Here is a 25350-nt window from a genome sequence, read left to right as displayed (position 1 = left end):
GCAACACAACTGAATTTTCCACTGCCGTAGTTTAAAACACTATTTTAAACTGGTTTTATTGTTACTCCAGGTTATAATCCAGGAATTATAAGTATTTAATATCACCAAAATGTCAAACAATTGTTTACATTCCTGTTTTTGAAATTGTCCTGAATGTTTCTGCTATAAAATAACTAGACTGGCAAGTCAAACTCAGAAACAATTACATGGCTAATCATGTGTGGAAAAAATGATTAAAAAAATCTATTTCATGGTGTATACCCCAGTTTGTATTGGCAAATAATTGAATTATTTCTCACTTTTGTTTCCTTAATGTATATGGAAAATGTGTTTCATTATTCTTTCTCTTTATTATTTATGTAATTATAGCATATAATTTAACTAGTACAAGATCTTGTACTAGTTAAATTATATGGTACAAATTATCAACTAGTTGTTTTTATACATTCATTCAGCTTCATCCCATTCCCTTTCAAATAAATGAGAAGTGTCTCCTTCAACATGAAATTTTGAAAGGTGATAGTCTTCAGACCATTGTCAGGTAGAAAGTACAATTTACTCAGTTTCGTCAATTATATGTTCTCATATCTTTCAATATTAAAAATAAAAAATAGATTCCCTATCTTCAGAAAATCAAAGTTCCAAATAGTGATTTTTTTTTAAACTTTCATTAAAGTTCCAGGTCTGCACGTTCATCCGAGTACCACAGACTTTACTTCTGTAACTATAGCCGCTGATCCTTAGGACTCAACTATCCTAAACTGCTTTTTCCTGAGACAATAAAAGCTTTTCCCAGCTTGTCCTTTTTTCTTTCCTGAAAATTTTGCTGTGAGATGGATTTTTTTTTCCATGAAGGTCCCTTGAAATACTAATACATAAATTTTGGATTTGCTGATTTGTATCTGAAAGACATATGAATATTTATAATATATAACCGTATATGCATACACTTCAGACCAGCATTTTCTAAGATGCATCTACTTTTTAAATGACATTTTAGAACACAGATTTTGTATTTTCTTTTTGTTTCCTTTTCTTTTTACTCCTTTAAAGGTTCTATCTGTGGTAGTTTTCCCTGATAGAGCATAGAACTTTTTTTTCTATTGTTTTCTCACACAAGGGCAGATTTATTTTAGAGGTGACAGGTAGTTCCTTTATCAGAACAAAGATGTTTTTGTTGTGTGATTATCTTTACTTTGAGTCAAAATTCACAACTGTAGCAGTACATTTTTGACAAGGAGTTTAGTTCTGGTTATTCTTGTATTTTTTACGGAACATAAAGGATTTGCTCTGTCATCAGTGTTTGGTCATAGCTGATTGCCTTCCACTTAACCTTCAAGGTTAATTAACCCAAAAGGCTTGTCCAAAAAATTACTGTTGATGTGTGTCCAAAAATGGGTTTCACTGAATGGAGAGATTGATCCATGGAACAGTTGTAATGTAATTTGTTTTCTGTGTATCAGATATCACTAAGGAAGAGTCCTTGAGATGGAGAAAATAGTTTAAGACCCATTCCGAGTCTCATTTTCCTTCATGACAGGGTGGTGTGTGCCATGCTGCTTGCCCTTAATCAGAGCTGCCAGTTTGGGCTAAATTGTAATTTGCAGGGAGTGGTTAAACTGAAACGTGGTTTTTCATTTCCTTGCCTAGTCTCTTCCTGCAAAATACCAAGGTTACTCCTTTTTAGGCTTTTTGTGGAACAGTTGGTCAATCCTGAGTTTCTTGTTGCCTTTAGTCTTCTGTCCTCATTCTCTCAAACTGGTTGATGTACAGGGAGTTTGCCTCCCTGGGTAATTTGCATGAAGTGAACATTGTGATCTGCAGCCCAGCTGCTGTGCCAGGCCCTGAAATGACAACAGTTCCTGTCCAAGAAACTGACAAGAGCAAAAGACGCTTGCACACTGCACTGTGAATTTACTCTGATTTACTTGATCGGTAGGATGCTTTGAGTGGTTCAAAAATCTATCACAACAGAATTCATAGGATCAGACGTGTGATGTTCTACTGCCTTTCCATTCCCTGTGTGCTCCATCTGACACTTCTTTTTGTTCTTTTTCCCATTCATGCAGTCACCTAATGCTGGAGACAAGGATGACCAAATGTTGACGGTAGGCAGCAATTATTCATCTGAGCATTTGTTTCTCAGGAGGGTGGTGAGGCAAGCCTTGCTTTGGTTTGGCATGCATCAACATTCTTCTAAATTGCTGGGATTTCTTTCTCCTCCTATACCGTAATAGAGTTTAAATAATTTTTTTCCAAAGATAAAGCAGTGAACTGATTTTCTTTATTGGTTTCAATAATTTCTCATTTTGTATGTGTCTGACACCAAAGGTTAATCCGTGTATTATAGCCAAGTATTATTTTGTTCAGTGTTGGTTTTTTCCCTCTAATTGGATTTCAGGGTCTTACTAGTCAGTAGTCTGTTGGCTCTCACTATCCTTTTTATTGAAACAAACAAACAGCCACAAAACAGTCTTACTCTATGAGATATATACAATGCATCGATTATTGTACTAGACAATTGCATGGGGAACAGAACCTCAGAGTATGTTTTATATTTCATTAAAAGTGTGCAAAAGGTGCTTGTGCACTAGATCCATTGCTGTAGATGTCTGTACTGCCTTACCACACTCAATGTCTTTTTGCCATGAGACTTTAATGGATTGAACCAAAGCGAGGAGCATGTTTCACTCTGATGAGTGCCATTAAAAAAGAGTACTTTCTGTGCTTTTTCTCCATAGTTTTGATCATATGCATGTTTACAGTGTACCAAAGTAGTAAAAATTATAACTTACTTCAGGGATTCAAACAAAAGGTTCTACAAAAAACCAAAATTATTAATTCTTCCTGATGCTAGTATGAGGTTTTAATTTTCTTAACACTTTATGAGTTTTCAGAAAGAAGGATTCTTTTTTCCCTGTTTTTCTCTTGAGTCCTGGGAGACTAATGGCTGTTCTGATGATGTGTGCCCTCCAGAGAAATTGTCTATGCTTATGGCAATGGTGGATACTGTCTGTAGTTTAATATAGTCTGCTGTAGGTGATGGTTCAAAATGTTTCATTGTGCAGTGAGATGTGAGATTAATTCATACTGTTTCAGACATCTTTCCAGACAAAAGACAAAAACCCCTAAATTCCTCACCATATTTTTTACCCTAGACCAAGCCACGTCTCCAGCGGGGAGGAAGCTCTGCATCTCTCCACAACAGTCTAATGAGGAACAGCATCTTCCAGCTCATGATTCACACACTTGATCCACTTGCTGAAGGTATGCCTATTAATTTGGTTTTTTTACTTTCCTGATGCAAAAGCAAACAAAATCTTTATTTTTCCTTTCTCCACTTGAAACTGTTTTTTGCAGTTTTCTTGCTTTCATCAGTCTTCTCTGAATGTGTCTGGGTTTTCTGAGACAGTTCTTCACTTTTATAGTGATACACATACTCCCACCAAGACTTTCAACTTAGGAAGTGTGTTCATTGCAGTGAAACTAGAACTGATCATTTGGTCGATGCATATTATAACTACTGATTCTCCTCTCTTCTGGCTTCAGCAGCAATGTAAAAGTTACAAAAACTCTATCATCCTGTACTTTCATAAAGATTTTTGTTTGTTTTCCTCCCTGGTTTTGATTATATTTTTTAAAAATGTCAAAATGGTGGATAATTTGTCATGTGGACTGTAGAAAAGAATGAGATTCTGTTGATTTGACTTCAGGTGGTTTAACACTGACATTAATAAAAATGCAGCAAATATACCTCTGTGTTACATGTATGTAAATGGTTCACTTGCTTTATCCAAGTGTGGTGTGATTTGGCTTTGTGACTGTGGGGTGATCTGACTCTCATACTCTAGTAGAAGAACAACAAAAATTCAGGGCCGTGTGTTATTTGGTGTCTGTGTGTCTGTAGGACTTCTCTTGCTGCAGTAATAGATGTCTTGAGAAACAGCACTTGTGAAGGAATAGGGAAGGACTAAAGAGACCTAAAATATCACTGACAGACCTTTCAAACTTCAGTGACCAAAAGCTATATATAGCACTTCACATGAGCATACATGACAGATTGAAGACTACAAGAAAGCTAGAATTGTTGACTGGAGTGCAATTTGAACCTAGTGGAAATTGAGAATAAGATCATCTCTCAGGTATTTTTCCACTGCTCAAGCTTATTTCACTTGTTTCCCATACATAGCTTGTTCAGTGTTCAGACCTGTCTACTTTTCTGCTGTAGTAGGCTTGCAGTGTGTAGTGTGATCCAGAGGCTTCCCCCTTCATGACAGTGAAGGGCAACAGGGGTTTAAAATCTGAAATTCATGTTGGGAGAGATAAAAGCCCTACGCTTCTGAAAAATAGGTATTAATTATAATTAAGTTTGTCAAGTAACTCAATCCTGGTTTTCATTATGTCAGTAAAATTATTGACATCAATGTGGATCGATAGAGATGTTTGCAATGCATAAATATTATTTAAAGTAATCCAGTAACATTTTCTTCAGGATTTCTTTGCACATAATACTTCACTGTTTACAGATTTTTACCTTTGCAAAGTCTTACATTTGTCCTGGAAGTAACAGTATTTTAAAAAATGGGAATATAAATATGTTGTGGCCTTCAAGTAAGTGCAAGACAGTAGCCATTTCATTATCTGGACATTTCATTAAAAATAACAGACTGAGTTAAAATTTGCAAAGGGGAAAAAGAATCACATACATTTACAGTAAACACTGTGTTTTAATGCAAAACTTCCATGAAGAAATGGCCAAAAAACTGCTGGAAAATAGCCTATGTGTATGCAGATATTTACGTTGTTATATATAATGAAGCCAGTATTTCAAGCTTTTGCTGACTTTACAGAATTCAAATTTTAGTTCATGAGAGCATGAAAGTGCAATTCATTCAGTAATTTGTTTTTGTGCATGGAGCTCTGGTTTTAGCTTTTTATAAATAGACCTATGGCTGTAGGAAAAATCTGAAAAAAATGCATCCATGTTTCTGTCACACATTATTAACCTTTTCTGAGGCACCACTTCATTTGTACACAGACTTGGCTTTCAAGATCTTTTGCACTGCAGGCAGTTTGGAGGGCAAACATGAGGAGTATTGGATATCTTCACTGAACACTCATGTTGTTTCCTGAGATTTTAAGCTTTTAAGTGTCCATATTCATTATTCTGTATTCAGCTTGTTCTGTAAACTTCTGTGAAAGAAAAGATGTTTTAGTTTGATGTAAATACTGTGGCTGGTTGAGGTAGGTAATACTATTTAATATATTTGGATGTCATTATATTTCAATCTTTCATTCATTTAAAAAGCACGTGAGAAAATGGATGTGGGTACCTACTATATACAGTTTTATTTATCCATTTGGATCTGTATGAATTTTACCTACCAAATTCTCACCATGTTTTTGTGTTTTGATCTACATGTTCATAATGACATTGAAGAACCAAATTGGTGCATTATCTTTATTTTAAGAGACTTTTGCCATGCTAGCTAAGTAATTTTTTAAGCTGATAGCATTTAATTGTTACAAATAGAAAGGAATTTATTAGAAGTGTCTGAGAAATGCAGTCCTTTGCTCTATAAACCCATCATTTGGGGAGATGTAAAGATGTAAAGGATTACCTGTTGCCTTCTCTGGCCTATGTGGCTCTCTCCACTTTACACACCCTTTCCTCTACAAAAAAACCTCAACAGTTTTGAGTTTTGTGTAAGCAAAGAAAATTAGCTCTCTTGCACTCATATAATGAATGACCATGGACCCGGTGCATGACCTGTGAGGCTGAAGGGTTTCATCCAAATCCTTTGATGCAAGTGTGGATCAGACTCAAAGGAATAGCAGAAAGATGTTCTGAGCATTTTTCAGTCTTATTTTAGCCAGCTTAAATTTCCTCATTATTTCTGCCAGATGATGGCTTAGATCATTAGGTCAAAAACATTGCGTCATTTGCTGAATTTGCTAGATTTGCAGAAACAGTTTATGAAAGCATTTAAAAGTGCCACTCTCAAAGGAAAAAATTTGAAAGGTGTCTGTCAAAGCTAACATGTACACAGGAACTCTGGCACCTCCTGCACTTGGGCATACTCCTGACATCTTCCACCTCCTTCTCCTCACATTTCCTTTTCCTGCGTTTCTCTAGCATTTACTTCTTTGCCTTTCTCATATTGGATCTCACTCACCTGTACTCACCTTCTTTCAGCCTTCTCCGATAGGATGGCTTCCTCAGTACCTCCCGTCTTTTTGGACTGCTGGGTCCATGAGTCAAATCACTTCCCAATCAGACACCAGCAACACTGCAGCTGTCACAGCCAAGTGTGCTGTGTTTTCAGTGGCTGGAAAAGCACGGATCAAGTCTGGGAGCTCTGCTTGATTCTTGAGAGCTTCTAGATCAAATATTGCCTTTAGAAGTTACATTTTTAATTTTTGCACTGCAGCTGGGAGATCCAGCTTTTCTTTCTCTTTAAGTCAATAAAAAATTTCACAGTTACATTCCCTTGAATAATTGCAAGGGAAATGGGGGCATCAGAAGACACACTGCACTGTCATTTGGAGTGTGGGTTTTGCAAGGCTGACAGAGAAGAAGTCCCATCTGCATCCTCATGGTAGCAAAAGCAGTGTAGAGTGTATAAACAGGCCGTGTGACTATTGAAGATCAGCTTGACCTACACACCATTGTTACTGCATTAACATTCAATGTATTTATAGAAAACCAGCGCATCAAAGTTACTTCTGAATAATTCATTTGTGAAGTCAGAACCAACCTCTACAGCAATTGAAAGCATCTTAAAAATGCACTTGATTGCAAGTAGGGTAACATGAAATGAGAGAGTAAGATTTACTTTCCACAAGATGTAGATAAACAGAGCAGTCCCAATATACTATTACACACTTGTGAACCTGTCTTTCCTTTTCCCTTTTCACACAAATGTAGTTTTTCATGGCTTGTGCTTGGCTTATGAAAGCCAGCTTGCAAACTCTCCAGAACCAGTAGGCTTGCAAGGTGTTCAGCCCACCTCTGACAGATGAGTAATATCTGAGATCAGTGGGAGCTGCTGGATATTTGGCGCTTTGCACTCAGGCAAGTGTGCAGTCGTGCTGTGGATTTAACAGTCTAGACAATGAAGGCTTCTCCCCTTCAAATCTTTGTCTCAGCATAAAGCTTCTAAGAAGATAAGAGTTCAGCCACTCTATGAGGTGAATGTGTAGGATATTTGTTAATGGGATGTGAACTTTACATTACAGCTGAAAGCTCATCATTCATTAAAAATATAAATATCTATATGATACTAGGTTTTTGTTTGCCTTTTTCTTACTACAGAAATAATGACCTTGATACAGATCATTTCCTGAGGATTAAGATTAATGACTGCCTGTGCATCAGGCTATCATCAACTCTCAGCCAGTCATTAATCCCCAGGAAATCCTATGCCATATTTGCTTCTGCTTAAGTGCTAGTCTGGCAATCCAGCTGAGTAGTCAGCTGGTCTGTTCATAACATTACCGGTATGAATAAGGATGGCATCATCTGACCTGCTGTGTTGGTCAGGCCCCAATCCAAAATCCAAGCAACTTGAACATAAATCATGAAAATCATTGATCATTTGTAGCTGTTTCCTTCTGAGTCCTGTACCTCAGATACCTTTGTCCTAGTTTTGAAAGGGATATTCCTGGGTTATGAAAGTGTAGGTTTTACAAAGATCTCTTTACATTTTTTGACACAAGATGGCTGCTGTTGTGCAGTGGGAGCAGGACAAGAATAAGATGGTAAGTATTTTTTATGAAAGTGTCTGCCATGAATAGTAATCCTACCTTCTCCCTATAAACTGTAGGTTGCTCTAAAGGTGATTCCTTCAGGAGTGTGGAGGGAGCGTTTTCTCTCTGGAGGCTTCTACAGGTACTCTGTTGAACAGGGAATATGCCAGCAGTGAAGGGAGGATTTAGAGCACCAGTGCAATCTGAGGCTACTTTGTTTTTCTTGCACAGCTTTATCAGGGTACAGGCAGAATGAGATCTTTTCATTATCATAGCACCCCTTTTCTGCCTGCTGATAAGGTGCCACAAGCCAGCAAAACATCTCCCACAAGTGAAGATTTAGCTGGTTGCTGACTTTCTTGCTCCTATGTGACAAGGCTATAACTCATATGCAAATGCCATCCTCTGCATGAAAATGAGTGTGATATAAATCTCTGTCATGGCCTAGTCCCCAGTGAGAAGTAGGTATCTTTCGCAATTTTCTCCTATTCCCATCTCGAGTCCTATTTCCAAAATGGAAAACTACAGGATGTACTTCTGCAGAAAATGAATTGTTTATCTTATATGCTGTACTTTTTTTTAAGATATAAATATGGTGCATGTTATTGGTGAGAAAAGTAACCTTCTGTTACATAAAGCTGAGCTTACAATTCTGTCACTTCCTTCACTGAACATGGAAAAATACAGTAATGTCACTGTTCTGACAAAAAGAAATGAAATCTGCATTCATACTTCTCCGGAAAATAAAGAAGAATGTGTTCCTCAGGGTTTTTGACATAGTAGTGAATTATTTATAATTGCTTGCTAGATGCTGTTGTGTTCCTAGGTACTGGTCTTAAGAATTTTCCAACTTTTCCATTCACCTCAAACTGTTCCGCTTCATTTGCTGCTGCTACTTGGGTACTTTTCTTAGATGTCATGAAAACTGTCAGCTCACCCCAAAGACAGCTGACAGAGGTTCGATAACCTTTGCCTGCACCATCACTCAGCAGGCTCCCAAATTTGGTCTCATTTTGCAAAAAAACTTATGTTCTTACTCTTCCCATGGCCTAGGCGAGCTGCACCATCATGTCTGTGCTCACTGCCATTGGTGCCGTTGGAAACCTTGTTTGCCTGAAGCTGTTTATTTGCTATATCCTCAGAGAAGTAAGGCCAGGCAGCTCAGCTTACACCAACTCATGGGCAATGCTCAGCTCCTGCATTGCTGAAGTAACCTGTGCACTTCCACTTTCCTCAACTCCAGAGCGTGGATCTCAGAAGTCTTTTTCAACCTTAACAATTCTTTGATTCTGTGGTGCTGCAGAACTTGAGTGCACTTCCTAGCACCACACCAGAGAAGAAAGAAATATATTTTCAGAGCTATATAAGCACAAAAGTATTTTATTTACCATGAAGAAATATGCAAATTAGACAAAATTAATAAAAGTAATTATGTATGTTATTAACTACCTCTGCTTTAAATCTGTCATCATTCTTGAGCATCCTTTAGGCATTCTCCTAGGCTTGCAAAGAAGCTGAGCGTCCTTCTTCTTGCACCCTTGTTCTTACCCAGCTTGTCCTTGGTTCCTCTTCTGGCCCATCAAGAAAAAGCAGTTCTCTGAGCACAGTGCTTAGACCATTTTGGCTCTCCTCTCTGCTGAAGACTGAAATGTTTGCAAGGGATTCCTGCCAGAGAGGATGGGGCCTCCCTGCCAGGCTCGCATACATACTAGTAGCTGTTAATTATAGTATAGTGTCTTCTCTTTAACTCCTTCCCATGGTATTTCAGTCTGATATGATGATGGGAAACAAATAAAAAGGACAATTAGGCTAACCTTCAAACTGTAGTGTCAAGTCAGGCAGATACTCATACTCTCTTCATGCATCTAGCTTTCACAAAATTGATGTGGTTTTCTTCATGTAGATTGAAAGGGACTTCTTGCATTACAGAATCCAGCTAGTCTAGTCCCCTGCTCAAGTAGGATCAACTCTAGCAGGTTGATTATGACAGCTTCCAGTCATGAACAAATGGAGACTCCACAGTCTTTTTGGGAGACCCATTTCAGTGTTTGCCCATCATCCCAATAGGTGCTTTTTTTTGTGTCTGGATGGAATTTTCTGGTTTTGAGTTTGTGTGCATTGGCTCTTCCCCTGTCAGTGGGCACTTCTGAGGGAAGTGTTACTCCCTTTTGTTCTTTCTGTCCCATCAGGTGCTTATACACGTGGATAAAATGTCCCTGAACCTTCTTTCCTCCAGGCTGAACAGTCCTAGCTCTCTCAGGCTCTCCTCTTATGAGAGATGCTCCAGTGCCCTCATGATCTTTGTGGCCCAGTGCTGGACTTGTTCTGGTATGTCTACAACTGTCCTGTACTGGTGAGGCCAGGACTAGTCCCAGCACCCAGATATGTCTCATGAGCTCTGGTGGAAGGACAGTATCATGTCCTTGACCTGGTGGCAGTGCTTTCTGTAGTGGAGCACCCTAAGGGTGCTGTTGGTCACCTTTGCTGCAGTGGCACTTTTCTAGCTTTCAGTGGCATGACTCTCTGCACAGTCATTAGCAAGAAGAAAGCATTTTCCTGGGGGAGGTTTCAAACAGCCAAATGAGATAGGTGAAGCAATGAGACACATCATTCTCCAGCAAGGTCCTCTTTCACCTTCCTCTATGTTTCGACTACAGTAGAGACCACCAAAATTGTGTTCCTAATTTAGATATCTGAGATTCCATGATAATGTAGATGAGATGAGTATATTAAAAGTATCTTGGACATCAAACACCCCACACTGCCAGAGTCAGCAACAGTATAGATAGAGTAGAAACCTATATGGGTTATATGCAGCTAAAAGCAGGCCTATTTAAATAGGCAGGGACAGTATTTTAGATAGCTCATTTAATATCTGTCAGAAAGAGAGAGAGAGAGAGAGAGAGAGAGAAATTATAGAGCTGTTTCCCCCAGTACTACTTAGGACATCAAAACCAAGAATGGATAGCAGTTGTATTTACAAACTTCCATGTAACACTCAGAAGATATGAATGTCACTGTAACAGCTGTGGAACCTTAGCTGTCTACAAAAATTTCTGATTTTGGCATAGAGAAAAACAGTGTCTTGGGCTAGTGAAGAGAATTCTATTATGAGGTTTTGGTTCAGTTCAGCAGATTTTTTTATATGTCAATTAAAAATATATGTTGACAATGAAAGAAACAGACTTTTGAAGTCTGAATTATTTTACTGAGTGGATCATTTTAGCTTACATACAGGAACCAATTCATTCTTGTCATACTTTGGGCATGTTGGTCTTGCTTTTTCTAGATGAACAGAGGCTGCACTTCCATGACTATAGGGTGAGTGGGCTTGCAACTTTTATCCTACTCACAGACATTAAAAATTGGCTATGTTTTTGTTACACATAACTTTGTGGGCAAAGAAAGCCTTGCAGATTTCTCTCAGAATGGGCAGTTCGATGGGAAAATGTAGCTCTTTGTTATGATGCTCTCCAGCTGTGTAGCAGTAAGTGTCAGATCTGCTTATCTTCAGAGGTTCCCAAAATTCAGAGAGAAGGCACAACTCGTTGTTGCATTAGGTTCCTTGAGATTTCTAGTTACATAAAATTAAAGCATAGGTTTCCCTTTAAAATCAGTATTGATCTTTGTGGTTGGAAAAATTTAAATACTAGACGTTTTCTGATGCCTTTTTAATTTAGTTTTGAATCTGAAATCTAATCCTTGTGGTTGTTTTGTTGTCAGTTTTCACAACAATTTATTTCTGCATGCCGTGTTTTGTTGTTTTAACTATAACCTATTCAAGCTGTTCACTGCAGGCAGAATTCTTGTTTCTCTTCTCCATAATATTTTCCAGTGATGCCCTGTTCTTCAGATAGCATATTCTTCTTGGGATTCCCTACAGAGAATGCAAGGAAGACATGAATATTTAAACACAAGCATGATCCCAGCGCAGGGTACAGCTGTCCTGACTATGTATTTACATGCATAATGGCTTTAGCTTCATTATAAGTTTCTTCCCAACTCGAAGTTTCTTTGTTAAAAACATGAACAACAAAGAATGTAAACAATTTATAGATCTGTACAGGCCAGGGAATAGTAGTGGCTGTGAGGGACTTTCCATTGAAGCTGAAAATGGGAGATTTCCTTTAGTGCAGTTTGCACATGACAGATGACTTCATCCTCCAGATTGGTTGGATTTTATGACTGGCTAGTGAAAGGAGGGCATGCTGTCCTTCTGTTATTCTCTTAGGATATGCTGGAAAGTAAAACAGCTGAAATTTATTCATTGGAGTTGCAGATTTCCAGTACTCTACAGTGCTTGGCCCAACAGACACTCGAGGAAATCCTGATCCCGCAAGAATCAGTGGTTGAACTCCCAACATCATCAGCATGATGAGGTTTTCACTTCTACACCTTGGAATTCCTATTTCCATGAATATTTGAAAATTGTTTGAAGGTAAATACCATCTTTAAAGGAACTGTGTTTGATCCAGGCTGAGTCAATTCTGTTGTATTGGTTGTCTTTGGTGTTAGTACATTCTAGATAATGTTTGGCTCTTCTTCAAGAGTTTGATGGCAGATGGCACAAAGGTATCTTAAGAGTGAAGAGGAAACAAAGCTCTCATGAACAAACAATTTCATGCTTTAATTTAAGAAAAATAAAATCACCTAAAAATATCAAAATCTGGGCCTGACATACAATAGTAATTTAATTTACTTTCTGCTCCATTGCATATGTCATTGATCATCCCCTTAAAAATATCTGCTCTTCAGCCCATACAGTTAAAACCCTGACAAATTTCCTTTTGTCACCACAAGAAGATTTGTTAGATGATAAGGACTGAAAACACTGCATTTTCACTCTTAATTTTCGATGTTGCACTAAGAGCAAAGTAATAGGTAGATTTAGCTTTTGGATGTTATCATTATCTTAAGCTGCCCAGAACTCTACTGATATAATTGTATAAATTTTTAGTTATATTTCTATTCACACTCCAAGATAAAATTGCAATAAACCAATTACATAAGAGCGGACTACTCTAAAAAAATTATTTTCAGGGCAAAACCACCTAGAGTAAAAAACAGGGCAAGGACACATGAGGAGAGAGAACAGGAATAGAAGGCTTGCAATTTAAAGAGAAGATGAAAGGTGATCACATGTGTTATTAGAGCTCAGATACTCAGTAGTAAATAATTTAGTTACTCCCAATGTACTGCCCAATAGCCAAGTACCTGAAAGACTTCATTTATATTATTTTGTTGATTTGTTTAGGAGTGTTAAAAAAGCAGTACTCGTAGTAATATAAGCAAAAAACATACAATTCTGAAATTCAATGTAATTTTTTTACTGTATTAGTTAGATCCAAAAAGGGTCTTTTTGTATTTTCCACAGAAACAGCTCAGTGGCAAAGCCTCCATTTTTGAAGAATGGGCAGCTGGAAGGCCCACAAGTAAAAATGTAGGGTACAACATCTGATTACCCGGTTGTAGTAGGAGAATAAGTATTTTGCTTTTTAAAAGAATATTTGTTTTCTCTCCTCTGCATTCTGCAATGATATGACATACAAACTCCCACAGCAGTGGCAGTCTATCCCAGATTTGATATAATTACTCAGAAAGAAAGTTAAGAGGTTTCTGAAGCTCATAAATGGTAAGAGTCAGAATAAGATGAGATTCACGGGGAAAAAAAAAAATCAAATAATTCTTCCTTTTTAAAATTCCCAGTTCCTGAAAGCCTTCAGTTGGTGGGATTTTTGTGTATTTTGCCTCAAATAGTGTATGTACAAAGGCATTATCTTTTATTAAAGATCTGTTAGAGGTTAGGACTCTAATTTTAAACCTGTAATGTTAATCTTCACTAGATCTTTCACAAGTTCTTAGCATCAAGAGATCTTTGTTCCTAATCTAACATCATTGCTGAAACCAAATCAAATTTTGATTCTAATTTAGTTTGGATTGTCACTACAACCTATCTAGAACAGCTCTTAAAGTGGCTTCCTTTTTCTGTTTATGGATGAGACTCTGATCATCTTACTGAATTTTCTCAAGACCATGACATCTAGAAGAAAAAACAGTAAAGACATACTTGTCCTCCTTGATGTTATGAATTCCTCCAACTCCTTTGGCCAGTTTTTTGGCCTTCTTTTTAAAAAATGCAAATAAAAAAAGGACATCCTGTTAAGCTTGATGGAAATAATAACTGTAAATCAGAGGTCTTATCAAAAAGATGGGAAGGGGAAGAGTGGGTTTCCAAAATAATGTCTTGATTACCAGGAATTTGCTAACTTTCAGAATTATGTGTACAACGCCTCACACAGAAATTCTCCTCTGTCTCCAATACTCAGGCTTTATAAGTTTAGAATTTTTCATAATTATTTACGTACTTTTAATTTGAAGTTTTTACATGCATGTTCTCAATTTAATTACCAGTTTTGAGCCCTTACTTTCTCATTTCACATCTCTCCTATGTTTTGCGTATTCAACCTTTCAGTATTTTGAATTTATGAGTATGAAAACTCAGGAAAAATATGTGCTTTCCATCTGCTTGTTCCAGAATGCCTCAAAATTTCTTTTAAGCCAAACTCCCACTGATACGGGTAAAGGATTGAGCCTTGACACCTTCATGACTGTAGAAGTCAAACAAAAGGAGTGTCTAATAAATCCAATGGTGGAATGGAATTGTTCTAAAAATTACAGGATTGCCATTGGTAATTTCTCTTTAGCAGTTTTGTGTTAAATAATAGATATATCAACCTTGAAGCTTTTAATTAACTTGGAGGAGTGTGACATGAATTCTCATACAAATACATTTTTTATACAAAGTGAAAGCCTCATGCTTGTTGGAGAAATCCACAATTAGTTTCTTTCATTTGAGAGTCTGACTTTACATTTTTCATGAAGGGATACATGCCTTTAGTAATGCAGGTTGCTGTCTCTAAAATAGCTGTATGGCTTATGAGTAGTTTGAAAAACTCTGAGACAGGCTCATTTCTGACCTTACTAGGGACAGCTGCATCTGAGATCTTAGTCCCAGGAGAGAAATATTGGCTCTGCTTTTCTTCTATGGCAGCCTGGGGCTATACATTTAAAAGACAGAAATGCGTACTTCATCACAGACAGTATGTACAATACTTAGTGTAAAATAAAGTGAGTTATTAGCTATCTTATTTAGTAGAATCATGGAATAGTTTGGTTGGAATGGACTTTTAAAGATCATCTAGTACAACCTCCCTGCAGTGAGCAGGGACATCTTCAACCAGATCAGGTTGCTCAGAGACCTGTCCATCCTGACCTTTAATGTGTCCAGGCATGGGGCATTTACTACCTCTCTCTGAGCAACCTGGGCCATTGTTTCAACATCCTCCATATAAAAAATATCTTCCTTATGTCTAGTGTGAGTCTACTTTCTTTCTACCATAGCAAGTCCTACTAAAAAGTTTGTCTCCATCTTTTTTGCAGTTCTCCTTTAAATAACAGGCTGCTTTTTGGTGTTCTCAGAGCCTTTTCTTCTATAGGCTGAACAACCCAAATGTTCTGTCTTCATTGGAGAGGTACTCCATCTCTCTGATCAACTTGGTGACCTCCTCTGGAGGCTCTCCAACAGGTCCATGTCCCCCTGTGCTGGGACCCCAGAGCTGGATGCAGCACTGCAGGTGGGGTCTCACCAGAGCAGAGCAGAGGGGCAGAATCCCCTCCCTGGCCCTGCTGCCTGCACTGCTTTGGATGCAGCCCAGGATACATTTGGCTTTCTGGGCTGTGAGTGCACAGTGCTGGGTCATGTGCAGCCTCTCATCCCCCAGCACCCCCAAGTCCTTCTCAGCAGGGCTGCTCCTGATTTGTCCATCCCCCACCCTGTGTTGACACCAGAGATTTCCCCAACCTGGGTGCAGCGCCTTGCACTTGATCTTGTTAAACCTCATGAAATTCCCATTCCCATTTGTTCAGGTCCCTCTGAATGATGTCCTGTCTTTCGGATGTGGCAACTACATCACTTAGCTTGGTGTTGTCTTCAAACTTTCTGAGGATGCACTTGCTCTCCCCTGTCTACACAGTTGATGAAGACATTAACTAAGACTGATCTCAGAGGGACACCACTCATCACCACATCTATCAGTGGTCAACTCTGAGCTGTTGACCACTACTCTCTGGATGCAGCCATCCAGTCAATTTCTTATCCACTGAACAGATCGATCTCTCTCCAATTCAGAGAGAGGGAGGGAGCATGATGAGATCTTACAGAAGTCCAGATAAATGACATCTGTAACTCTTCCCGTTTACAGATGTAGTCACTCCATCATAGAAGGTCACTAAGTTGTTCAGGCAGGACTTTCTCTTGGTGAAGTCATGCTGGGTGTCTTGAATGTCATTTGAAATCACAAATAATGTAGCCCATTAACTAACAACATTTTTCTTTCTGTTTGCTTTGATGTGGTGTGACACCTACAAACACAGTAGAGAGCAGTACGTAGTAAGACAAATGTTGTTGTAATCCTTCAGGAATGTCAGACGGGATTACCAGGAACCTTCTGTTCTCTTCTGGTGTAAAAATATGCAGAAGGGAACAAATTAATTCAGTGACTCCGTAGCTGTTGGGGATCAGCTGTTAAGCTGCATCTCTGCATCCTCTTTGTTTCATGCGACCAGCAGGGATGCAGGTATTGGCTGTCATCCAGTCTGTCTGCTATGACCTCACCATGGGAATTGCATAGCCTGTTCACAAAAATGGAATTGTCAAATTTTAATTGTGTTGGATTTGGGGATAATTTTTCAAGTATCCTTTTCAATTCCATTGCAAACAAATTTATTTCTAAAGCTGTTAAATTTTTCCAATACAATTTTTTTTTCCAAAAAGTACTTAATTTTCTGTTTACTTACAGTCATATGGAACAGAATATGTCTTAGTATAAAGGAGAACTCAGAAACAAAGAGTGTTTAGTCCAAATTTCACAGCAGAAGCCAGTACAATATATTGGAGGCTGACTGTATAGAGGCAGATCTGTCATGCTGCCAAGCAGCACTGTTCTAATCTCGAAACCCTCAAAAATAATTCATGTGAATACATGCAGCTGATGTTTTCTGAGATCATTGTTGTGCGTTTCAGTCAGTGGGCTGATGATTGTATAAAATGTTCCACTCTGGGTATAGGACTATAAGCTTTGGAGAACATAATCGCACCAACAAGATTAGTTTTCCTGGAAATAATTTTGCTAACTGCAAGAATTAACCTAGTTTAATCCTTGGTGTGTTGAATTGCTGAAGTGCCCAGAACATGATTATCATCAGCATCATGCACTGTCATGCATCACCTTGTTTCTCTTCTTTTTTGGTCTCTGTAAGGTCAGATCGACCCTTTTTTTCTTTCCTGTTTGGCTTTTATTTCTCACTTCAGACAGGAAGCAAATAGATTTAAATAGGTTTGCCAGTGTGTGAAATATCCTGCCTTTCTCTGACCCTTTTAATTTCTTTTTGAGATTCAGAATTCACAGTTGTTGGTTTCCTCTGAAATCTCTTCTGCTTCATCTGCTAAGACATGCTATTCTGTTAATTCTGAAGTTTGTTGCTGTGGTGCAATGTTCTTCTCACCTTCATTAATGCAGCCCCTCTCTGGCAACATGTTGCTCTCCATGTGCCTCCATTTCTTTATTTACTCTTCGACTCCTTTTGGCAGACTCCTTCTGGCATTTGTGTTCCTGTCCTGTTCTCAATCTCCAGTGAGTGCCTCAGCCCAGGTTCTAGCAAAGCAGACCTCAGACACATGAAGGCTGAGATCAGTGAGAATAAGTATAAGCAAAGGTGCTGCCCATAGAATCAGCAAATACTGAGCCCTAATTAAACTGGGCAAGCTCCAAATGCTGTATGTAGGGAAGTCCATATTGAAGTTACTGAGAGCTCTTTCCAGGTAAGGAAATTAAATCTTTAGAATATAAAATCAAGATGGTAGGGCTAAAATCAGAATGGTATCTTCGTATATGTACTAGCAGCTACAAAGATTTTGTTGCGAGACTAATGTTCTCAGGAATATTTTTATGAAACAGTATATACATTTCTATATTGCTGTAAAACAATATATAAATTCTGTCTTTAAATTACAGTTTTCTTTGCTTTAACAGAGACTTAATGTTCTATTCTATTGGGCATACTTATGGGAAAGTAAGACACTGCATTATACAAACAAAAGTATATGAATATTTGTAAGTTTTTTGAACATATGCCTATGAAAAATCATTGTAATCCAATCATCCTTACTAAAAAAAGAAAGATAATATGCTGTGTTTTTTAGTTACATGGCATAAGGCCTTCTCTTTCTCTGCAAATGATGTAAGATGCCTTTTTAAAAAAAAAAGAAAAAAACCCCTGATCTCTCAAAGTGTCAGATTTGCTATCATCACAGTATTTTACAGTTAATGAGTAATAGCCAGGCCTCTACTGAAATTCACCTTTGTGAACAACTGTTGAAAAATCATGGTGCATCAGCAAAAACCAAAATAATTGAATATCACTTGTACATTCAATTCTTTAAGCTGTTTCATAAATATGTAGAGAGAATATTTGCAAAGAGCATCACTAAACTGTTAAGTATCCATTTTTTAATGTTTACACTCTGTCAAAGGCTGGATGCTTAGAAACTCAGTTGTAAAACTACATAAAAATGATGAGTGAAGTAATCCACAAATTCCTCAGCCAGATCATTTACAAAGTCCTCATTGAGCTAAATTTTTCATTGTCCTGTTTTGTGGGCTTACATTAATTATTGTATTTATACATACAATAACATATATGCCAAATTTTAAGAAAAAGCACTTCAAGAAAAGGAGTGTAAAGCCACATCAGGAGTAAAAAGGTGATTTCATGCAAGATTGTATCACACAGAAACGAATAATAGCAGCCCTAAAGACCTGGAGACCTCTGCATTCCATTCTTTTTTCTGCCCTGATAGAATATAGTAATGCAATATATTCAGGTAAATTTGCTTATTTAATTAATTTAGGTCTCATATCACCTGATGAACCAAGTAACTTTTTTCTGATTTCACAAGTGACAAGAGAGTGGTTAAGTAACCCCTCTAAAGTGAGTCAACATCAGCACTGATATCAAAACAGTGTTTGGGAGACAGCATTATGAACAGTTCCTAAAATTATGTGTTTAGAGACTTTTTTATTTGGATACAGTAGTATTTGAATGTCTGACCTGGGGAACAGTAAAAGAGCTTAGTTTACAAGACTACTGCTGTTTAGGTACTCTCAAGGTTTATTATGTTTCCCCAAGTGTAAAGGCACCAAATCAGCAAGAAGCTTGAAAAGGCTAAAATTTAGATTTCAGTGCTTCTCCTACATCTCACTTTAGCAAGTTTAACACTTTAGCTAAAGTCCATGACTTGTGAAATTTTGGGGAGAAAGCAGTGTCATTTCTGTAATCTGTGTTTCATTGTCCTGCAAAATGTTTTGCATAATCACTGTTCCAGTTTATGAAGCACATGCAAAAATATGTCCATTTCTTGAGTGTCTGTTGGTTCCTTATCTCTGTGTCTTTTACTGTGATGTTATAGAGCTTGGATCATATGGAAACCTAAAATATTATGACACAATGACTGAAGAAGGTAAGAAATATTTTAGAATTGTTTGTATCAGCTTTTTTTGAAGCCCTTTGAGTGCCTTTTATGTGTTTACATTTTCCTTTGTTTTTCTTGGTCCTATTTTCATTTTCTCCATTTTTGAATAACTCCTTTTTGCATGTCTTTATTGATGGCTCAGTCAGTTATGACTCTTTTTTCAAGTTCTTGTTTTCAGCATTTCAGTTCTGCTATTTCAGATAAGGAAATACAATGGGATGCTTTTAGCAAAGAACATATATGCAAAACCATACTTGCAAATTATATGGCACAGTATAGGATAGATTGTGGATGCTTATTTGATGCCATGTTTTACCACGAATTCAAGAAGAGGAATTAATTTATGGATTTTCAAATCACTCAGAACAATTGCTAAGTGACTTCAGTTTACTGTATTATTGAAAAGTAATGAATAACCTTTAAAAACTAGGCGTGTTTATTCCTGGAGTATTAATTGTATGCTTGATTGCAATGCAAAAAATTTGCAGTTTGAAATCCTTGTTCTAGCAATACAAGAAGGAAGTAATTAGGGCCTGAATCAGGGCTCAGTGAAATCTCAGGAAATTTTTCTGCTGATTCAAAAGCATTGCAGTTCTATCATACTAATTCAGGAAAGCAGTTAACTGTGTGCTAAATTTCCAACACATGCTTCTAGTCCCAGTGCGGTCAGTGTTTCTACAATTTGGAATTATCCCTGAACTGAGACCCGATTGTCTGTAGGATCAAGGCCTCTTGTCCAGCTCTCTGATTATAATGCCAGACAGATGTTTTCATTATGTTTAGAAATTAGCGGCATGTTTGGGGATGGGGAAAATCTTGAGGCCTCTAGAAAACTTAGGCACCCATTCCTACTTGTTTTTAATCTTGGGAATTTAAGGCAAATACCTTAACTCTCTGTTTTTAAAAACACAGTTGCTTTCTAGTGTCAAGTAATCTTGAAGACCCTGAGAGAATCTTCATTACATGACTTACTTATGATCATTCCTCAGGGTGGATGGGAAGTGATAATGTCTATTTCCCTCTTTCTGTATGTGCTGCTGATACACCAATATAACCATCTGGTCCTGGGGCTGGCTATGGGAGATGGTTCCATAAACCTTGGCGCCAGGTGTAGGAAGATGCTGTTTTCATCTGTAGCAGGCCTGAGCTTGTAGAATGGTTCTGCCTCACTGCCTCCATTACCCAGATTACGCATCTGGTTCACAGGGGTGACACTTATAAAGAAAAGATGTCTGAAAGCAGATTTTAACAGACAAACAGTGGTGTCTATGTTGTTTAAATACACCTTTCAAGCATCTGTAAGGAGCCATTAACCTGGGCCACTCAGATACGGCTACCAGAGGTAAAGCTTTTGCAGTACATCTTACATGAGTCTTCATTACAGTCAAGATACAAAGGTAATTTCTCATTGTAGCCTTAAACGTGGGTATGTTAAGGTTTTTATTTTTTATGGTGAAGTATTAAATCTACTATTTCAAAAGTAGCCTTCTGAAATACATAAATACTCTATGATACATACATATATATGTATATTATTACTGTGCCTATGCAGAAGTAATGCTGTTAATATTCAATGTCATCTCAGAATGCACTTCTCATGAATAAATAATTCAGGACCATACTGCAGCAACAGGAAAAATCCAATAGCAGAAATAAAAAGGAAGCTCTTTGTTTTTAGAAACACTGACAAGAGTCTATGATGCAGTTTACCTTCTCAGATACAACTATCATCATCATTTTCACTTGTCTTTCACAAAGCAAGTAATGAGTAGTGTGTCCCAGAAGTTGTATTTTGATCAAAGTGTGCTATATTTTCAGCTTTCTGTTTGGATTTTCAGAAGTTTAATTGCTATCACTCTGCATCACACTCACTTGCATTACCCATTTTCTTCTTTGTCTTCCTTTTTTTGTCTGAGGTTTTTGTACCTTTTGCACAACAGCTTAGTCACAGGAACACATAAATCCACTCACAAATCCATTGATTTTTTTTTTCTGATAAAGTACATCCTTATGTCCAGACCCTCAAGCCTAGAGTGGAGATAGGCAATATTCTTTCAGTCCTCCAGTGAAGAAACTCAAGTGCATTTATTCTTCCTGCTTCATCAGAACAATCAGGGATGAGAATTAATGGTTAAGCTATAATACACAATCAGATTCAGAATAATGGCCAGAGAGCCATTGTGCTCCATGTATTGGAAACTGATTTCTGTTGTTTTGATTGTTCCCCTTTGGTCTGAAAGTGACTTTAAATTAATTTTAGATTAATCAGGCCCAACCTATGGAGTAAACATGCCCTATGAGACGAGACCCTCACAGTAACCTTGTGCTCCACCAATAGCCTACAACACAACAAAATTGCATGTGTTCTCATTTGATACTTCTGCAGGATCTTAAAGGAGAAGGCATGTAAGGTAGATTTCTGGAACTGCTTAGTAGTGACTCACTAGTTCCGTTCCACAGCAGGCCATCAGCAGAATTAGTAAGTACAGTTCAGAGTGCTCAACAGCCACAGATTTGACATGTTCAGATTCATGAAAGCTTGGCTATAGCTACATAGATGCAGTAATTTTCCTTTGATCACAGACTGAAAATTAAGCAAGTGGTAGAGTCTTGAATTTTTTAAATGAGTGAATTCCTGAGGAACTGTTTTCGTATCAAATGAGAGACTTTTCTGACCTAGGGAGCCTGTAGTCTGCAATTTAGTTTGTAGTTAAAGGACTGGCTTTTTAATATATCCTTTATCAGGAGGAGAATCTCTGCCAACTGATGCCAGCTGGAGTTCCTCATACAGATCAAGGCATATCTACATTATGCAATACTGATTTGTTTCTATCTATTCAAATAAAACCAATTTAGTTTTAAGCTACCTGCTTTGGTAATCATCTGGCCTTGATCACCTCTTCCTTCTACCTCATTCTTTGCAAACTAAAATGAGCTGCAAAATCCATTGGAGTGTAGTGAACCTAGATTAACTGAGAATTTTCTATAGCGATCTGTCCTATTTTAGGTCCATGGAATCATGCATTCTCATTTACCTAAACTCTCATTATACCAGCTGCTGTGAAAATTTCTGTTACATAGTCAAACCATAGTACATGGGACTGTTACAGAGGAAACATAGGCACCTACCTTGTAGAAATAAGAACAGTAACATAAGATTTCTATGCTTTATTTTAGTGAGCCCACTTAAGGATAAGAAAAAAGACTTGAGAGAAGATCTGTGCCTAAGATTGACCTTAGTGGCTTTCTGAAAATTGGAATTACTTAGATACATCTTCATGTGGTCCTTTTTCCTGGTGGCTCTGTGCTTCCCTTTCAGTGAACAAGTTTTTATTTGGTTAAAGGAAGAAAAATGGCAGAGAAAGGAAGGAAGGGAGGGAGGGAGGGGGCATTGCTCTGCTGTCTTTTTACGTCTCGCTGTGTTTTTACCTCTCACTGTCTTCATGCAGGCTTTTGTCAGTTGCATGTTTTTGATAGTTAATAATGTCTTTTAAAAATTTCCTTGCACTTTTGCTACCTACATTGAGTGAATCTAATGGAAGGTAATGATATAAAACAGTGTAAACTGAACCATGCATCTACTGAGAAATAAAACAAAACAACTTTCCATTTCAAATGTTGATTTTAACTTCCATGACAGTGACTTGTAACTCTGGAACAGTCTCCTGAATTGAATGGTGTAACTTAAAATTGTTAAAAGTCAGTGTTAGAAAGTCTTTCTAAAGATGGTGGGAGGTTTTTGTAAATGTGAGAAAAATAGAGGACACATTCAATTAAGCTAATCTAAACCAGTGTGAATCTCTGTGAAGACATTTTCTTTTCAGTTCAATAACGGCCATGTTTCTCTGTTAAGAAAACCTACACAGTTTCACAGAATCTCAAATAAAATACTAGAATAACCTTAAATTCTTCATAATTTTAATTAACCTCTAAAACTGAATGTTTAATTGAAAGGTCCTACACCATCTTGGAGTAGGTGGAGACATGGGGCTCCACAGATACTTTTCAGAAAATGTCTCAGCTGCATCATTTTCATTGCTTGCATAAAATGGGTTTGTATATATGTGGCACCACAAGCTGAATTCTCAAACGTGTAAAGCTGAGTTGGAGCCTGAAAGCCAGCACAACCCTTTAGCAAACTGAAATTATATCAGGCACCTTTTAATATCTACATATTCTTCTGGAGAAGCATTTTTAAATGGCCCTACTCTTTCAAAAGAAGTTAGGAACTGCCATGGCTCAGCATTTTGGGTTAAAATATTTGGAGATATGATTTGCATTTTTTCTGGTTTTTTCTCTTTTATCTGCTATCCTAAAAAATTTCTGTTCTTTCTCTCACTCTCTCTTTCTTTAAGTCTTTGTTACTTCTTCCCTTCTAACTGCAATCTCTTGTCTCTTATCCTGTGCAGTGAAATAATGAGATGCCAGGTTATTTATGCTTGTGTTTCATGCTTAAATGCTATTCTACAGGCGTTTTACTCTGGGTGCCAAAAAAACATAATATTTGCAAAATATTGTGAATTGCTAATTTTGATTTTTTTTTTTTTTGGAACATGATGTGTTTGTGAAAAGATGGGGACTGCAGAAAGGGCAGTACTGCTTATTAAATATTTGTGGTATTCCAAGTGGTTTGCTGTTGAGAAATTAGTTCCACTTCCCAGCAAATGATAGCTGCTAGTCCCTGTGAACTGCTCATATGCTTCTTCACATACGAAAGTGTGGGTACCAGGGTTTTAAGGAGGGATAAGAGGATTTCTTTCCTAACTAATGATTTATCCTTTTGTGGTTGGAATTTCTCCAAGATTTTAGCTCGGAAGTGATTGTTATCCAAATAATTGAATTAATTTTTTTTTTCGTTTACTTTTCACTGTTAATATTTTATATAATTCCATTGAAATATCTTCTGGTCTTAAGCCTGTGCTGGTTTTGCTGTGGGGACAACCACAGTTTTCAGTGGAATTTTTTTAATGGAGATGAAGAATTAAAAGAGCTACAGGCCCTGTATCATAGTAGTATTCTTAATTAGAGGTGTACTGTACAATAGACACCAGTTCAACTTTAAAAAAATATTTTAGAAGACTAGAAGTGCAACAGCAATCAGGATAACAATAAAGGCAGATACATCAACTTTTTGCACAACATAGGCTGTATTATGTATCCAAAGAGTCCTTACATAGAAATATCAATCAAGGCAGAGAAAGGATTCATTTCACTTCATATTTGACATCTTTGACATTGCCTAGTTTGAACATATCATTTGGACACTGTGGTCAATAAAGAGTGACAGAACCCTGGACCTCTGGAGAGTGTGTTGCCCTAGAGAGAGTGTAGAGGTTGAGCTGCATGGTTAAATTCATGGGACACAAAAATTACAACCTGGCAGGTTTAGAAGAAAATTTACCTTTAAGAATCTGATATGAAAATCATATATTCTGGAGATTTCTTCTTCCCCTTCTGAATCACAGAATATGCTGAGTTGGAAGGTACCCACAAGGATCACCAAGTCCAACTCCTGGCCCTGCACAAGATATCTCTAAGAGTCACATGCCTGAGAGCATTGTCCAAACACTTTTTGAACTCTTGTCAGGCTGGTGCTGTGACCACTGCCCTGGGAAGCTGTTCCAGTGCTCAACCACCCTTGAGGTGAAAAACCTTTTCCTGATATCCAACCTAAACCTCCTCTCACACAGCTTCAGGCCATTCCCTCGGGTCCTTTCACTGGTCGCCACAGAGAAGAGATCAGTGCCTGCCCCTCCTCTTCTTGTCACGAGGAAGTTGTTGACTGCAATGAGGGCTCCCTCCAGTCTCCTCCAGGCTGGACAGACCAAGGGACCTCAGCCATTCCTCATATGGCTTCCCCTCCAGGCCCTTCACCATCCTCATTGGCCTCCTTTGGACACTCTCTAACAGTTTAATGTCTTTCTCATATTGCAGTGCCTAAAACTGCCCCCAGCACTCGAGGTGAGGCTGCCCCAGTGAAGAGCACAGCGGGACAGTCCCCTCCCTTGCCA

The 25350-nt window shown here is 37.8% G+C and overlaps 1 protein-coding gene across 2 annotated transcripts in view; it reads left to right on the top strand.

The window, feature by feature from the left end:
- The window catches only part of SLC24A2 (solute carrier family 24 member 2), a 114005-nt gene that overhangs the window by 54168 nt on the left and 34487 nt on the right, over positions 1-25350 (top strand). Inside the window, exons 2-3 of one of the 2 annotated variants that reach the window (XM_008630854.2) lie at positions 2070-2108; positions 3159-3267. In XM_008630854.2, coding sequence (XP_008629076.1) covers positions 2070-2108; positions 3159-3267 — 148 coding nt within the window. The remainder of the gene's footprint in view (positions 1-2069; positions 2109-3158; positions 3268-25350) is intronic. The other variant, XM_017730598.1, reaches the window with a different exon arrangement.

The sequence above is a fragment of the Corvus brachyrhynchos genome, unplaced genomic scaffold (assembly GCF_000691975.1).
Source record: "Corvus brachyrhynchos isolate BGI_N302 unplaced genomic scaffold, ASM69197v1 scaffold93, whole genome shotgun sequence".
Taxonomy (NCBI): domain Eukaryota; kingdom Metazoa; phylum Chordata; class Aves; order Passeriformes; family Corvidae; genus Corvus; species Corvus brachyrhynchos.
Note: the sequence above shows the minus strand (reverse complement) of the source record. Positions and strands in the feature narration are given on the sequence as shown.